Below are 17,519 nucleotides of genomic sequence, written 5' to 3'. Positions count from 1 at the left end.
ATGATCCAATTTAAAAACTGATAAATTCATATTAATATTTACAAATATGCCTATGAGGATTACTGTCATTTTACTGTTTCTACTGAAATATCTAAATAAATAAATTATAATAATTTTGCACACATGGTTTCTTTAGATGAGAGACCTGAAACTCTCTAGTTCTACTAAATTGTTCTCTATTTTTTTTTTTGCCTTTTTTCTTTATATTTGAATGATATTTTTTGCGCTATGAAAGTCGGAGTTTATTGGATTATTTGCGCACATTTTGCCATCGCGCTATTTTACTCCACAGCTTCACTGCTGCACACCAGGCAACATGAGCTCTTCTGTTTTCGCACCGTTTCAGCTCTTGGACGTACCCAGTGCAGCTTCCTTCGCAAAACAGCCTCGAACGAGTCTTTCCTTTTCTACTGGACCGTTTGGACGGATGACCGACACATGGAAGAGTGTTCGGTAAGCTCTGATCAGGGGCTGGTTCGAGATTACATGTCGTTATGTGGTGAGCAGGAAGGCACCATGGATCTATATACAGCCTCGTTCCAGCTGAATGTGAGTCTGATTTTGGAGCCTGGGGGTCCGTGTACGTTTCGACCGAGCGACTTTGGTAACTTCAGGATGCGTAATTACGGCTCTAACAGGCGCAGTCCGGTACAGCTGGGGGTTAAAAAGCGACAGAAGCGCGCATGGATCTTCCCTGGGACGCTGTGGTGCGGCCACGGAAGCAGCGCTGATGAATACGAACAGCTGGGTAAGTACAGCCAGGTACTGGACTAGTAATCAGAAGGTTGCTGGTTCAAGCCCCACCACTACCAGGTTGCTAATAAATGCTGAAAATGTAAATGACCATGTACATTCTGTGGGAATTTGTGCTCATTTAGCCACATTTCCAAAGCGAACAGTAGTGTTAAAGGCTTCTCACAGCATTTTAAAGTGCGTCTGTGGGAATTTGTGCCCATTCTGTCAAATAATGAGCTTGTGGGGCATCCATGTCTCAAAAGCAAACTGTATTCAAATCGAGCGACCTCTTCTGAGAAGGCTTCTCACAAGATTTTGAAGTATGTCTGTGGGAATTGGTGCCATTCAGTCAAATAATGAGCTTGTCAGGCATCCTCATTTCAAAAGCAAACTGTATTAAAACCAAAGTAAGACTTTGAAGTATGTCTGTGGGAATTTGTGCCCATTCAAGTCAAAAGATGAGCTTGTCGGGGATCCAGGTCTCAAAAGCAAACTGTATTAAAGGCTTCTCACAAGACTTTGAAGTATGTCTGTGGGAATTTGTGCCATTCAGACAAAAGATGAGCTTGTCGGGCATCCACATTTCACAAGCAGGTTTCTCGTCAGACTTTGAAGTATGTCTGTGGGAATTTGTGCTCATTTAGCCATATAAACTTGTGTGGCATTCACATTTCAAAAGCAGGTTTCTCGCAAGATGTTAAAGTACGTCTGTGGGAATTTGTGCTCATTCAGACAAATGATGAGCTTGTCGGGCATCCACTCTTCTGAGAATGCTTTTGCAAGATTTTGAAGTATGTCTGTGGGAATTTGTGCCCATTCAGTCAAAAGATGAGCTTGTCTGGGATCCACGTCTCAAAAGCAAAGCAAGATTTTGAAACATGTCTGTGGGAATTTGTGCCCATTTAGCCAAATTATGTGCTTGTGGGGCATTTATGTTTCAAAAGGAAACTGTATTGAGACTTTGAAGTATGTCTGTGGGAATGTGTGCCCATTCAGTCAAATAATGAGCTTGTGGTGCATCCACATTTCAAAAGCAAACAGTATTAAAATCAAGCGATCACTTCTAAAGTATGTCTGTGGGAATTTGTGCCCATTCAGCCTAATTACGAGCTTGTGGTGCATCCTTATTTCTAAAGCAAATGGTATTAAAATCAAGCAATCACTTCTGTAGTATGTCTGTGGGAATTTGTGCCCATTCAGACAAAAGATGAGCTTGTCAGGATTCCATGTTCCAAAAGCAAATGGTATTAAAATCAAAGCAAGACTTTGAAGTATGTCTGTGGGAATTTGTGCCATTTAGTAAAGATCATTTTAGATTGCTGCTCGCCTCAGGCATGGTGGAAAATTCCAGAAAATCCGACTTTATGCAGCACGTTTGATCCCTCTTTGATCTCTAAATCTTTGTGTCATTAAGTTTTGAGCCTGTAAACATAATGAAGCATTTTTCAGGTTTGCAGGATTAAAAAACGACTATAATTATTTTCTCTCTATTTCTCAGGGATGTTCGAGCGGGTCGACAGCTGCTGCCGAGAGCACGATCACTGCGACCACATCATTCGCCCCTTCACCGTAAACTTCGGCATCTTCAACCCGACCCTGTTCACCATCTCGCACTGCGACTGCGACCGCAGGTGATTAGTGCTCAGCTCCGAGGCATTCCGGATTCGCATTCCAAACATGTTACATCTCCAGACCCTACAGGAAGAGTCGTAATTTATCCTTTTTTAACCTGGTTTCAAAGCTTCCTTTCCATTGAAGGGGTCCTTTTAAAAGAAGAAAAAAATCCAGACTGAGCGGTGAAGTCTGCTTGTCCTATCTCGGGATCCAGGGTTCGAATCTTGGGCGTCCATTTGGACATGGGGGGGGATACAGATGGCAGAAACAGTCTAGCCATTCAGAGGCGCATTGACAGGTGTGGAAACTGGCCCACCAGTCCTGCAATCACACGACGATTGGCTGTGTCTGTAAGGGGCGGGACGATGACTGACCTGTTTCTTCAGAACTGCTGCAATTGCGACCCCCTACTGGCTGGTTGATAATGGAGATAACTGCTGAGAACTGGGGATCCAGGGTTTGAATCTTAGTGGTGCTATCAAATAACAATCGGGCGTCTGCATGGACAATGGGGGCATTGACAAGTGTGGAACCTCGCTAGACCACAAGGGCTGAGATCTCACGACGATTGGCTGTGTGTCTGTAAGGGGCGGGACAATGACTGACGTTTCCTTATAATGGAGATAACGGAGATTGGTGCGTGGCTCTCCATGCGCGATACAAATATCTATATGAACCCTGGTGCAGGTGAAAAGAAGCGGTCTGTAGCGGCAACCGTAGGAGAAACTTAAACCCAGTCGCCTGGGTATAACGGTTTGTCCCTTATCAAAGCCACTGAAGGCATTATGCTCTCCATGCCCGTCACCACGGTAACTACCATCAGCCCAAAATTTTATGTCTCCCCCCTGGTCGGAGGGAGTCATACACCCTTAAATGGGTCACAGAGATAATAATAATAAGTACAGGCATGTAAACATAAAATGTAATTTGTACGTGAGCGCCCCCTTGTGGAGGCTCTATGTTACATCTTGTAAACCACAGTGGGATCAGATTGTAGCTTAAAAAATCTTGATCTGCTAAGCACTTTTTTTGGGGGGGGTCCTAATGATTTGGCTTATCCGTGTATCCATGTATTATGTTTAAATTAACAGTACAGATTAATATACAGTACAGTATAATAACATTGTTATTTGTTCTAATTGTAAATTTTCCTCTTTAACAGGTTTAAGCAATGTCTCCTGGACGTTAACGACACCGTCTCTAACATGGTGGGCTACAGCTTCTTCAACATCCTTAAACAACGCTGCTTTGATCTAATCCAAAAGAAACGATGCACCCAAATGAACTGGTTCGGAATGTGAGTGTTGGATTAAATAAATAAAATAAGAAATTAATAAAGGGAAATAGTACGTCTGGTACACGTCTGGTACACGTCTGGTTCCCTGTCAGGGTAACTAAGGTCAGATAAACTTATTCAGTTCCATTTTTTATTCAGGGTTTGGACCTAAACAATAAAAACGACACATATAGTTCATCACCAGAATGTGGCGCTATAACCCCTATCTTAGTACACGCATTTGGAAATGTTTAGGCTGTTTCAGAATCAGGAAAAAACTTTTTAACAAGGCAAATGTGCTACAGTCCACTGATCTGTAGCTGTGTGAAATGCAAAAACTCCCTCTGCAGCAGTAACATCTTCTGTATCATTATTGGACACTTTGCAGGTCATGCATTCGGCTTCCCCAGGATCCCGACCGAGAATCTGTACATTTTTAATTGCGCAAGTGCATTTTTTAAGAGAAGTCCGTATTTGGTGATTTAGAAATCCCAACTGGGGGCATTTTTCAGGTCCAAAAAAAGAAGACATGTCCAGGAGAAAGAGGACGTACGATCTCCCTAATGAATTACGTTCATTCTGCATAAATCAAACATACTTCACTTAATCACAAACCGACTTCAGAAGATATTTAGATGCCCTTATGAAGTCAGAGACTAGCCAGGACTAGTGAAGCGTAGATATTTCAGGTTTAATATTTAGCTGCGTGTGTTGGCTTGTCTGCCGCTTGTGTCTGAAAACTCAACCACACACTCATTTCCTGTCAATCCGCCTTCTTTTCCTATTGTCAAGTACGGCGGCTTGCGTGAGTGTTCACGCCCCTAAAGGCATCCAAATCAGTAAAGTATCAGAAAGTGTTCAGACCCCTGGATTGCTGGCGTTTGGAGCTTGGGTGGCTCAGGGGTAAAGTGTGCTAGCCATTACTGCTGAGATCTGTGGATCCTAACTGGTTGAGCATCCGAGTGGACGTGATTGGCTAATGTCCTGGAAAGGCAGAGGTGCAGCTATAGTTTGCAAATTTATCGTAATAAAAACATACAATGGATTCAGAAACATCTGTACAAACTCTGGATTTAGGCAGTTTATCCCATTCTTCATGTCCAATTCCCTCCAGCTCTGTCGGATTGTATAGCATAAGGCTGTGAACTGATATCTTCTGTTTTCTGCACAGGTTTAAGTATGGACTTTAACTGAGACATTTAATAGAGCCACTCTAGTGTTCGTGGTTGTATGCTTCAGGTCACTGGCATCGTCATGCAGTGTAAACCGTGGGCGCTATAGACCCGGGCGAGTACCTTTCCAAACTGTATTGACTGCAAGTCAATTGTGTCCCATCAAATGTTCCTAAAACGATTGTGAATAAGAGGGTTTAGGGTTTGATTTTTAATAAATTTAAGCACAGAACCGAGAGTTGGCCACCACCACATCACCGTCTGTCTGAGACAAGTTGGAGACAATGCATGCATGGCATCCAACAACTGGCTTCGGATAAAGAACCTTCCATCATCTTTGGTGCAGTTCCTTTTCCCAGAGGCACAGAACTGAACTGAGTTCCCAAAAAAATAAGGACGCCAGGCCAAGCTTCCTGGTTCCAGAGAATAAACAGGCAAGTCTGTGAAAGAGAAACCGTGATATTTAGAGGGACTTCCACCTGGAGCGAATAAATGATTTAACATTATGAGCTTTGTTTTTAATCCACGGTCCTGCTTGCAGTCCTTGTTTTGACCTGAATGAATCCAGTCTAGAAGATTGTTGGAAAACACACTTTTATTTGGACATCACAGGTTTATAGCCCTCAGTTAACCTGGTTTGTGTGGCAGCGATGTGCTTTTAAGGTTTGAATGCTTATGCTTGGCACTGTACTGTATATACAGTAGTTTTTGCCATGTGTAATCTCATGTATGTTAATGTTTGTCTTGTTTACATTGAGTTATTCCATCTTCTCTCACAGGTGCACATCAGCTCAGGTCGGCCCTTTGGCGGTTTTCCGAAATCAAGCCGCATATAATGCCACGGGCTCAGAATCCAGCATTCCTAACGTGCCGGGTCATCCGACGAAACCTAAAAACAAGAAACCTAAACCGAGAAAACCCTCCGACCCTCAGACGAGCTATGCTCTGGTGGCTCCTGTAGGACGTCCCGAGTATGTGTCGCCTGGAAGAACTGGGAAGACAGACGGTAAAATAAAGACGCTTTTAACGACATCTTACACGACACGTCCCGACTGCCGCCAAATGAAGAATCGGACGTCTGGACGTACGTATGAGAATGCTCCGTGCCCGCCGGGTGCACCATCTAAGACAAAACGCACAAAGGTTGCTCCGGTAATGAAGTCACCAAATGAAAAGCAGACCTCAAACTCAAAAAGCAAACCTCAAAAGCAACTCACACAAGCCGCCACACAAACCCAGTTAACTGAAGGCTATAAACATCTGAAGTCTAATCAAAAGTGTGTTTCCCAGGAATCGTCTAGACTAGATACATTCAGGTCAAAAGAGCCAATAAAAAAGGACTGCAAGCTGGACCACGGATTAAAAACGAAGTTCGTGACGTGTACAAACAGTAGCGCATCCTTGGCCAACCAGAAACCAACAAAAAACAATCAAGTTTTGCCGTGCAGCTCAAAAAAGCAGCATCGACCATCATCTGTAACCGTAGCGACCAGCATCCGTAAGTCACCGAAACCTGAAAAGAAATCCAAACCGACCAGAGTAACTAAGATCAGACAGTCCAGGACGTTCCCTCTCCCTCCAGAGGTGAACGACAAGCCGAAATTTAACACGACTTCGTTTTCAAAGAAGGACAAACGTGTCCGGACGAGTTCAGTCAGAAAAAAGAAAAAGAAAATCAAGACGTCAGTCAATGAGAACGCCTCAGTAAAGAGGAAGACGATCGACGTGGAGAAGACGCTGACCACGACGTCTAGATCTAGAACCAAGGTGCGGAAAATGACCGATCTGAAACGAAACGTGGAGACTTCAAGTGAGAAACGTAAAACCAGCAGTTCTTTTTCTTGGAATGGCACGGACTCATCTTCTGAAGATCGAAAATCAAAAGGTAAAGTGCTTGTTTATTTATTATTATTACTACGATTGCAGTAGGCAATTTTCAAGCTATCAATGCCTTTTCAACTCTAAATCGTCCGGACCAGGCCGCCCAGGTGGCACAGTGGTAAAATACGCTAGCACTCCAGAGCTGGGATCTCGAATACATCGTATCGACGATTGGCTGTTGTTCATAGGGTAGGACAAGCCGAATAGGGACTTCATAACTGGTGCAATTACGACCTCTGCTGGCTGGTTGATGATAATGCTGATCAGGGTGTGTCTCTCCGTGTGTCTCTCAAAGCTGATCCGCATATGAACTCGCCTCGTGCAGGTGAAAAGATGCAGTCAGTACTGCACACGTTTCGGAGGTGGCGTGTGACAGTCTCGCTTTCTTTAATTGGGGTGGGTGTCAGCACCAGTAGAGAGGAAGCATAACGCAATTGGGTAAAAATTTGACACGCTAAAATCGTGCACCCGCTCACCCGCCACGCCTGTTTTTTTGCCCCATTCACTTCCATTCATTTTTTGAAATTTTGAGATATCAACGTCATTCCAACTCTAAATCGTCCGTCCGGATGATAACACCATTTGCGTGGTATTTGGGCACCTACCACTGCTGAGCTGCAATCACACACGTCCTCTAAATGCATTAAAATTAAGCAATTCAATTTAATCAAACCAGTTAAAACTGATTCATATTTTATCAGGTGTACCCTAACCCTAACCCAAACCCTAACCCTAACTTTTCCTACTCGACTTTAAAACGCTCGCAGTGACACCGGTTCCATTCTGTTCTTCAGAATTTCCGTCGGTATGTGACGTGGCCAGACATTTAGACGACTGCAGGTACAGAGTCCGTCCCGCAGAGAGGGTGTACGGACATCACAACACGGGATCGACTACAATCTACCACTGCGACTGCATTCACAGGTTATTACATAGACATACAAAAATATAGACAGCTCTGCTAATTATTATATTCGATGTTCAGCCCTGACAATGCTAACCAATGAATTATATTATTATATTAAATTTAGGCTTTTATATGTTTGGTCTCACCTTTACAGGCTGACTGACCATATAAAGAAATGGAAGAACCCCAGCATTCTGAAACTCGTATTGAAGTCAGTGTCCACGTCATGCATTGAAGACGCTGATCCAAAAGATTGCCGCAAAACGACAGGGTTTGTACCTGAACAATTTGCATATAACAATTTCTTTCAAACTTTTATATCATTTTTTCATGTTTTTTTTATGTATCCATAGCTGTCCTGCCGTCCTTTCCAAGGCTAAAATGCTGGAGTCATTACTGATGAAAACAGAAGAAGGTCGAGATACAGCCAAGTATAGAAAAATGACAGCAAACAAAGCGGTTCCGGATCAACTTTACAAACACTGTGTTAAGATTTTTAGAAGCTCTAAACATGTAAGGAAGAGTCCTTCCAAACATTTATGATACTGCTATGTGTGGGATTAAAGAATCATTTGCATATATTTATTTTTTATACATTATTAATAAATGCATTTATTTGACCACCAGTGTGTAACAAAGTAAATGTAAAGTCATGTTAATAAATATGTCATAACCTATATTATTTGGCTTGTTTATTCAGTCAGGTAATGTCATCTTTATATTATTATTATTATTATTATTATTATTATTATTATTATTATTATTATTATTATTATTATTACTTCACAGTCAGATAGTTTACAAATAATAATGTTCATCAATAATACCACAATTATTATTATCTTTATTATAAGTATTATTCTCACTGGGATAAACGGGGGTGATGAAAATGATGAAAATGAATATCTCTAATTAATATTATGTTGCTATAATTTTATATTATTTATTATTATAGTGTTATTATAATATATTTCTGATATTTTTATGATATTATATAATATGCTGTTTTCTACCAAAATAATAATAATGATTGTTCCTGTTATTCTATTATTATTATTATTATTATTATTATTATTATTATGAGTGGTAGTAGTATTAGAAGTATCATTATTATTATAATTATTAATTATTATTATTATTATTATTATTATTATTATTATAAGTGATAGTAGTATTAGTAGAAGTATCATTATTATTATAATTATTATTATCATGCTATTATTACTAATATTATTCCACTATTAGTATTATTATTATTATCATCATCATTATTATTGTTTGTTATTATTATTTCATTATTTTGATTACGTTATTATTATTATTACCATGCCATTGTTATTATTATTATTATTATTATTATTATTATCATGTTATTATCATTATAATTTTCATTATCATTATTTCATTAACATTATTATAATCATGTAATTATTATCAATATTATTTCACTATTAATATTATTTCATTGATATTAATAGATTATTATCATAATAATTATTGTTGTTTGTTATTATTATTTCATTATTGTTATGTTATTATTATTACCATGCAATTGTTATTATAATTATTATTATAATGTATTATCATTATTATTTAATTATTAATATTATTATTAGATTATCTTTATTAATATCACAATTATTAATATCACCATCCTTATTATTATTGTTTTTGTTATTATTATTATTATTATTATTATTATTTCATTGATATTGTTAGATTACCATCATTATCATAATTATTAATATCATCATTATTATTATTTTATTTTTGTTATAATTATGTTATTATTATTACTATACCATCGTTATTACTATAATTATTATGATCATGTTATTATTAGTGATGGTAGAAGTTGTAGTGTTATTATAATTATGATGATGATGATGATGATTATTATTTAGCGGTGTGTGTGTGTGTGTGTGTGTGTGTGTGTGTGTAACCGCACTGAACGCTGGGTAGATCGGCTCTCCTACTGTATGAAACATTGCTGACATGTTGAGGTTTATTTATTCAGGTACTAGATGCTGTTGGATGATTTAATAATCATTTGGCTGCTGCGTGTTTTGTGTGTGAGTTTTATAAAGCCTGAGGAAACAGATTTAGTGGATAATAAGCGCCGTTATTGTTGTGTTTTATATGTATATAGGAAAGTAACGGCTAGCTAACAGGAGCTGACGGTTTAGCTTCTCTTTAGCTTCTCGTGCTAACGGGCGTTGCTCAGCTGACAGTCGGACCGAACCCGCCGGTTTATGATGCGTTATGTAACGTTATAACGTCCTTATTCAGGTACTGCTCAGCCAAAACGTTAAAGCCTCGATTTTAATGGTTGTCAACTTGGGAGTTTTCTGTCGGAGAGAGAGAGATGGGATCCGGGGCCGTGGATTCGTCCCAGTGGCTGTCGGTGAAGGAAGAGACGATTTTCCTTCACGATGGGCTGATACGGGTCACGGATCTGGCCGAATTACCCAGCGAGGTCGGTGTTTCTGAGCAGGAGGACATCGAGCAGGAGGTAGAGCTTTTATTCTTTACATGTTTATTTTAATAATGCCATTATAAGCACTCTTCACAGCTTGTCTGATGAGTATCTCTTTCATCCAGGCTGTGAAACCAGGCTGTGTGGCGTTTGCATGTTCTCCATGTTCTCTGTGTCCGTGTTGCTTTCCTCCGGACGCTCCGGTTTCCCCTCAGAAGTCCAAAATCATGCAGTCAGGCCAACTGAAGCAACTAGACATCCTCCCTGTCTAAGGTTTTACCTGCCTGTAAGTCAGAGTACTGGACTCACAGCGACCCTGACCAACAGACAAGGAATGAATGAATGAATGAACGTACAGTTGGCTCTAATCATGTAAACAATACTTTCATCCAGGCTGTGAAGCCAGCAAAATAAGAGACTGGGTTTCTTTCTGTGTGGAGTTTGCATGTTCTCCGTGTCCGTGTGGTTTTCCTCCGGGCGCTCCGGTTTCCCCTCACAAGTCCAAAATCATGCAGTCAGGCCAACTGAAGCTACTAGACATGCACCCTGCGATGGACTGTTGACCTGTCTGGGATGTTTCCTGTTTTTAGCTCAGAGTATTGGACCCACAGCAACCCTGACCAACAGACAAGGAATGAATGAATGAATGCTGCATGCTTCAGTCTATTTGAAGAAGCTGATCAAGCAGCAAATCATGTAAACAATTTAAGCTTGCTTAATAAGGGACTGGGTTTCTTTCTGTGTGGAGTTTGCATGTTCTCCATGTTCTCTGTGTCCGTGTGGGTTTCCTTCGGGCGCTCCGGTTTCCTCATGCAGTCAGGCCAACTGGAGCTACTACACATCTGTTCTGTGATGAACTGGCGACCTTTAACTCAGAGAATAATACAGTATAGCAATTGAGGGTTAAGGGCCTTACTTAAGGGCCCAACAGCAGCAACCTGGCGGTGATGGGGCTTGAACCAGCAACCTTCTGATTACTAGTCCAGTACCTTAACCACTAGGCTACGGCTTGCCCATTTCAATCCATTTAAAAAACAAACTGTATTGAAATGAAGTGACCTCCAGGTGATCTTTTTGGCTGTTATAACAGTACAGCTGTGTTTTGTATGTCTGTGGGAATTTGTGCCCATTCAGCCAAGTCGATGTTCCGGTTCATTCCAGAGCTGTTCAGTGGAGCTTCACGTCTTTATAGAGCTCGCTTTGTGCACAGGAGTGCAGTCATGCTGTAGCTGCAAAGCTGGAAGCATATGAGTTCCTTTATATAACCAATGTGCTGTGGCTGAATTCAACACATGAATTCGAGAATTAGAAGGGGTGTCCCAATACTTTTGTCCATATATTGTATTTCCAGTGCACCTTGTGCGGCGATACTGGCTCGATAGGTTGTTCTCTGAGGACAGCATATTACAGTTATACTAATTGTTTCCCATATGTTATAACTAGAGATGGACCGATCGGGGTTTTTGGCACCGATTCCGATCGGGGGGGGGGGGGGGGGGGGGGGAATTTGGGGGGTTGATTAGCAGTAAATAAACTTAAAAAGAGCCTCACAGTAAAGATAAATCGGAGCAGCGCGCGCGCGCGTGTGTGTGTGTGTTTGTGCTTTTAGAAGAGACGCTTTGTTCACAGTATCGCTGTAAGTGATTCATTGATTCATGAGTCGATTCGTTTTTATGTGAAGCGTAAGTTTCTCTTCTCAGTTATCTCTCCGTGTTTACTGTTATTAATTAAATGTCGTGGTTTTAAATAAACACCAGCTACTACACAACATTCTGTGTGACTCTCTTACATTAAAAAGCTTCATTAACCTGCTATTACCACAGATCTGTAACCGACCGTCAGACTCGTTCCATCTAAGGAGCTAAAAGTTCAGCAGATGATCCTGAACTAACGAATTTGCTAATGAATAAACTTTTGCCTCTGATTGGCTCTGTAACGTTTTCTGTTCTCATCTACATCACAAGTAAGAACCGCTCACGATTGACCAAAGTGAACCAGGAGTTTATATAACGTGCTGATAGAATCGACTCAGATGTGACCGGGTTGAATTATCTTTTTAAAGTAAATATTACAATCAGCAAAATTACATCGTATGTATGATGCACAACGTTAATGATGTTATTTTAGGTCATGAAGAGCTTTCACGATGGTTTCTGTACGATGGTTGATGAATGGTGATGTGATGGTTGGTGCTTCGTAGCTCAAAGTCTGGATCAATCCACTGAGCTGTTAACTTAACGTGATCTTTATATATCACACGATCGGATCGGCTACTTTTAGGAAATATCGGCCGATCGCCGATAGCATATTTTGATTAAAAATCGGCCGATACCGATTCATAGCCGATCGATCGTCCCATCTCTAGTTATAACACTGTAATATCTGTTTGGAGGAAGATGTGATGGACACTTTTCAGGGGTCAAATATCAGAAATTGAAGATAAATTACTTGGACAAGGTTGGTCAGAATTTTAGACCAGTAGATCACAAAGTTGTATCATAAATATCGATTATAAAATAACGTGACATATGTAAGACGTTTACCCAGCTATAGGGAGAAGTATTTCTAGGTTATAAGCTCCTAGTTTGTTAGTGTATGTAGGGGCGTGTGCGCGTGGGGGCATGTGTGTGCTTGTCAGCAAAGATGCCAAAGTAAAGCACATTGTTTATACCTAGAGTCTATACCTACTCCTGCATTTTAATAAGGAAGGGGTGGGGTGCAGTTGGGGGTCCTGCCATTCAAAAACACCGGGGGACGTGTCAGTATATCGTAATATATAATATACACCTCCTTGTTTCTACACACACTGCCCATTTTATCAGCTCTACTTACCATATAGAAGCACTTTGTAGTTCTACAATTACTGACTGTAGTCCATCTGTTTCACCCTGTTCTTCGATGGTCAGGACCCCCACAGGACCACGACAGAGCAGGTATTATTTAGGAGGTGGATCATTCTCAGCACTGCAGTGACATTGACAATTGATGGTGGTGGTGTGTTAGTGTGTGTTGTGCTGGTATGAGTGGATCAGACCCCTCACTGTCACTGCTGGACTAAGAATAGTCCACCAACCAAAACTATCCAGCCAACAGCGCCACGTGGGCAGCATCCTGTGACCACTGATGAAGGTCTAGAAGATGACCGACTCAAACAGCAGCAATAGATGAGCGATCGTCTCTGACTTTACATCTACAAGGTGGACCGACTAGGTAGGAGTGTCTAATAGAGTGGACAGTGAGTGGACACGGTGTTTAAAAACTTGGGTTGGGTGAGGGTGAGTCCTCTCCAGTGAGAAAAAGAGCGACCTGGCCTGGAGCTCCCTTCACAATTCAAATCACGCATCAGCTGTTGGAAATGAATTAAAAAAACAACATAAACTCACTATTATTTTGTACTATATAATTTAATTGTTGTTTTCTTTTACTATTTCAGTTCCTGACCTTCGAAACCAAGAATCCAGTCGAGCTCGCCGAGCGTCTGCGTTCCGTCTGCGGCAACCAGAGCAACGCCTACGCCCGGCTCCTGGAGTACCGCCTCAACGCCCTGCGCGGCCTGTGGGGGGCGCAGCGCCAGCTCGCCCTCGAGGAGCAGCAGGACCGTGAGGGCACGTCGACCGCGCCCGGCGCCGGAGGCAGCGCCGACGAAGAGGCGCTCACTCTCCTGAAGCGTCAGGGCCTCCTGCCCCAACAGCACCTGCAAACCCACCACCACCCGCCACTGAGCGCCGGGTCGGACCATGCGCCCTTCACGTCACGCGTGGGCTTACTGCTCATCTTCCCCCTGCTGCAATCGCAGACCCGCCTCGACCCGGCGCTGGGCGGCGTCACCGCCGAAGTGCTGCTGGCCTGTCTGCGCGACTGCCAGCCTCTCAGCCTGGGCAAGGAACCCGCCGACTGCCTCAACGGCCTGGAGGGTCTGTTGTCCTCCTGGCTGGGGCAGAGGGGTGAGCAGGGAGGGGCGGCGCAGGAAAGGCCACTGCTGACCCAGAGGCAGAGGGAGAACGCGGCCGCCGCGCTTGTGGCGCTGGCGTGTGCCAGGTGCTTATTATTTTTCTCCTAATGTCAAGGTCTTCGAATCTCAGCTGTGCTATCAACCGTCCAGCAACCTGGCAGTGGTAAGGCTTGAACCAGCGACCTTCTGACTAGTCCAGTACCTTAACCACTAGGCTACAACTGGCACATTAAAATGATGGGCTGCGTCCTGATGGGGGAAAAAAGTCGAACGGGTTCGTCATTGCTGTTCCTCATACACACGTGCACATTCGATCGCTTCTTTTCCCCTACCAGGGGCGGGTCTCACAGAGCGCAGTATCATGTGACATCCACGACCAATCAGCCGAAGCCGTTTGAAAGCCATCGCCCCTCCCCCTGCAGACCGGCGCCTGGCCGGCTGATAGCACAGCTAATATTTCCATGCAGATTAAAACTTTAATGCCATTTTTATGGACGCAACTTCATTTTAACTGTATTTTTTTCTATCCAGGGGCTCTTTGAAGACTTTTATCCACACGGTTCACCTGCTGCAAAACCAGACGGATCTAAGCCAGCTACCCGTGGCCGACGTTCTCTATAGGTATAAATAATACAAATTATGGCAATCTGGTCCCACTGTGGTTTACAAGACGTAACTAAAGCCTCCACAAGGTGGCGCTCGTGTACAAGTTAATTTGGTTTTTTTTATGTACCTGTATTCTTTATATTCTCTTACCTTCCTGCTCTCAGACTCGCTCTTCTGGAAGGTGGCCCCGGCTCTCCGTCCTGTCTGCTGGGGGGGAAGCACAACGTCTCGTGGGGCTTCGAGGACATGCTCCCCACTCCCGAGTGTAGTTCTGCAGGAGCGGAGGGTAAAGGTGAGCTAAATTACCGACCTCATTTCAGGTATTAAATGTGTGTGTGTGTGTGTGTGTGTGTGTGCCCTGTGATGAACTGGCAACCTCTCTGGGGGGTGTTACCCTGAATAGGATGACGCGGTGGTAAAACAGACAGCTGGGTGCTCAGGTTGTTCATCAATGAATTAGGCTAGCCTATTACCTCTGTGATCCAGGCGGAGGGAGGGTGTAGGGTGTGGAAGGTTGAAGCCCTGGCATGCATTGCAGCGAGGGATACTGGACTCACTACAACCCTATAAAGGACATATATAGAAATGACTGTGCCCTTGTGAACAAAGTGAGTCCAGTAAATGCTTTGAAGAGTCTGGTGTAGAGAAACGTCAGTAACTGAACACCCTTGATATAAACTGGAACAGTAAATGCCAACCAGGCTTCCTTCTTTTACTTCACTGCCTAACCTCACAAAGGGAAAAACCCTTTTCAGAAGTGTTATATAAACAGCAGTAGTTTTGAACCACATGAGCACATCACGTGTCCACATACTTTTGTCACATACCATATAGCGTGTTATATTCATTAAATTATATCTGACTGTTTTCAGACTTGGACCTGGGACGCAGCCTGGCGACAGACGGCCTCTACCTCTACACCACCAACTCACTCGGAAGGGGTTTGAGCAAGCTGGGCTCGGGACTGCATGGCACTCTGAGGTAAGGTCCGTCCGAAAACCTAGAAACCCTGGTGATCTCTCTGCATAGACGCATTTTACATCAACCTATATGCTCCCGAGAAGAGGGCATGTCTAAATTCTTAGATACGTTAAATGCTGCCTACTGAGGTGCCTTAATTATATATATATATACTGTATATATATGTATACATATATATTCTCCCCTTTAGCGCGTCTAATTGCCCAATTGCGTCATGCTTCCTCTCCACCAATGCCGATCCATGCTCTGATTGAGGAGAACGAAGCTAACCCACGCCCCCTCCGACACGTGGGCAGCAGCCGTATGCATCTTATCACCCACACTTTGACGAGTGCAGTGCAGCTCAGCGTTGTGTACGGAGAGACACACCCTGACAGCACTCTTTTCTCATCTCTGTGCAGGCGCCACCAATCAGCCAGCAGAGGTCGTAGTTGCATTAGTTATGAGAGAGAGCCCTATCCGGCTTAATCCCGCCCATATCTGAACAACAGGCCAATCGTTGTTCGTGTGGCCGCTCAGCCCAGCCGGCAGGCAGAGCTAAGACCGATACGATGTATTCGAGATCCCAGCTCTGGTTCCAGCGTGTGTTTTTACCGCTGCGCCACCTGAGCGGCCGAGGTGCCTTAATTCTGAGCGATAATCTGACCGAATAATGAGGGAGTGTCCAACACTTCCTTAGCACTGAAGGTGAGGGCAATCCCAGCATTCAGTATGACACGACTTCTTACAAAAAATGACAAATATGGCGGACGAATGCGGAGCAACCAACTGAGTTCTTTTCAAATGTAAAAGAATTCTCATTGATTTATTTTGTATAAAGGTGCACAAGTGAAATCATTAGCAAATTCGGGCTCGTCAGGGACAGTTTAACAGTGACACGAAGGAAGATGTTAGCTGGCGTGCCAGCGGGTTGTGCCGCCTCAGCACATTGGTTTGAACGGCTTGAAGCTAACTGTGTTAGGTTAGTAAGCTAAACTGCGCTGACGTCTAAGTAGTGCGTCTAAATAATCTGCCTAATTAATTCGAGTCTTATTATTAGGGCCGCTCCAACAATAGCAATGTGACAGGAATGGGGCTTGAACCCGACAGCCTTCTGATTGCTAGCCTGTAATTCTTGCTTTCTTTCTTTCTGTCCTTTAGGGGTTTTGTTTACTGCAGAAATGAAGAATTAGAAGCCGGTTGGGTCGTGCACAGCGGCGGTCACCTGCTCCATCGTCCGGCCTCCTCCGACACTAAACCCCAACAGTTCTGCCAGGTCATCGACCCCCATACGCTACAGGTCAGCCTGCACGCACACACACCCCCTCACACACACACACACCGTTTCTCTTCATCTCTCAAACGTTTTCTACCCTTCAGAGCATTCGATAGAACTCGGGTCTTTCCGTACGCCAGGTTTTCATCTTTCGTTCCTCCCTGTGTTGGTTAATTTAGCTGAAGCGAAGCGTATTTTGTTTAGGACGAAGTTATTTAAGCCTTCACCGTGGTCCGGCTCTCTTCAGCTCTCTTCATTTTAGTCCATGTCTATATGAAGGTGTGCCAGACCGTGCCCATGCCCCCTCACCACTCTGCGGTCGGCGGCAGTACCACCACGCTGCACCTGTGCTCCGACGGAAGCTACGTCTACTGGGTGTGGTCACCCGCCGGCCTCAACGAAAAGACCCAGAAGGGCCACTCAGTCTTCATGGATGTCTTCCAGTTAAAGGTATGAGTGCGTCATTCACACACACACACACACACACACACACCCCTACACTTAAATGACGTACATGTACTATATATTTAATCCAAACAGTTGTTTTCATTTTAATGATTGTCCTTATTTGCAGCATTTGGGGAATAAGGGCCTTGCTCGGGGGCCCAACTTGGAGGTAATGGGACGTGAACCAGCAACCTTCTGATTACTTGTCCAGTACGTT

General features: G+C 43.2%; 2 protein-coding genes across 3 annotated transcripts in view; both read left to right on the top strand.

Annotated features, from left to right (window-relative positions):
• The first annotated feature begins 228 nt into the window (after window positions 1–228).
• On the top strand, window positions 229–8,138 carry LOC134335738 (group 3 secretory phospholipase A2). The gene is made up of 8 exons (XM_063018332.1): window positions 229–748; window positions 2,234–2,366; window positions 3,512–3,646; window positions 5,577–5,881; window positions 6,284–6,607; window positions 7,473–7,602; window positions 7,740–7,856; window positions 7,939–8,138. Exons 1-8 carry the CDS (start codon window positions 229–231, stop codon window positions 8,126–8,128), a joined length of 1,854 nt encoding a protein of 617 aa, XP_062874402.1. The 3' UTR covers window positions 8,129–8,138.
• Window positions 8,139–9,739: 1,601 nt separating this feature from the next.
• The window catches only part of LOC134335623 (probable E3 ubiquitin-protein ligase HECTD4), a 59,194-nt gene continuing 51,414 nt past the window's right edge, over window positions 9,740–17,519 (top strand). For both annotated transcript variants that reach the window (XM_063018194.1, XM_063018193.1), the window contains exons 1-7: window positions 9,740–10,097; window positions 13,495–14,099; window positions 14,545–14,634; window positions 14,784–14,911; window positions 15,492–15,600; window positions 16,741–16,879; window positions 17,135–17,305. In XM_063018194.1, coding sequence (XP_062874264.1) covers window positions 9,951–10,097; window positions 13,495–14,099; window positions 14,545–14,634; window positions 14,784–14,911; window positions 15,492–15,600; window positions 16,741–16,879; window positions 17,135–17,305 — 1,389 coding nt within the window. In that variant the 5' untranslated portion in view covers window positions 9,740–9,950. The remainder of the gene's footprint in view (window positions 10,098–13,494; window positions 14,100–14,544; window positions 14,635–14,783; window positions 14,912–15,491; window positions 15,601–16,740; window positions 16,880–17,134; window positions 17,306–17,519) is intronic.

Source organism: Trichomycterus rosablanca, chromosome 21, assembly GCF_030014385.1.
Source record: "Trichomycterus rosablanca isolate fTriRos1 chromosome 21, fTriRos1.hap1, whole genome shotgun sequence".
NCBI lineage: Eukaryota > Metazoa > Chordata > Actinopteri > Siluriformes > Trichomycteridae > Trichomycterus > Trichomycterus rosablanca.
The sequence above is the reverse complement of the archived record's forward strand: the minus strand, read 5'-3'. Positions and strand labels throughout refer to the sequence as shown.

Excerpts from the sequence above, each read along its gene's own strand:
- LOC134335738 (XM_063018332.1), top strand. The coding sequence starts at position 229 with ATGAAAGTCGGAGTTTATTGGATTATTTGCGCACATTTTGCCATCGCG. Across the intron at positions 7,603-7,739 it reads CACTGCGACTGCATTCACAG|GCTGACTGACCATATAAAGA; the intron begins GTTATTACATAG and ends TCACCTTTACAG. Across the intron at positions 7,857-7,938 it reads GATTGCCGCAAAACGACAGG|CTGTCCTGCCGTCCTTTCCA; the intron begins GTTTGTACCTGA and ends ATGTATCCATAG.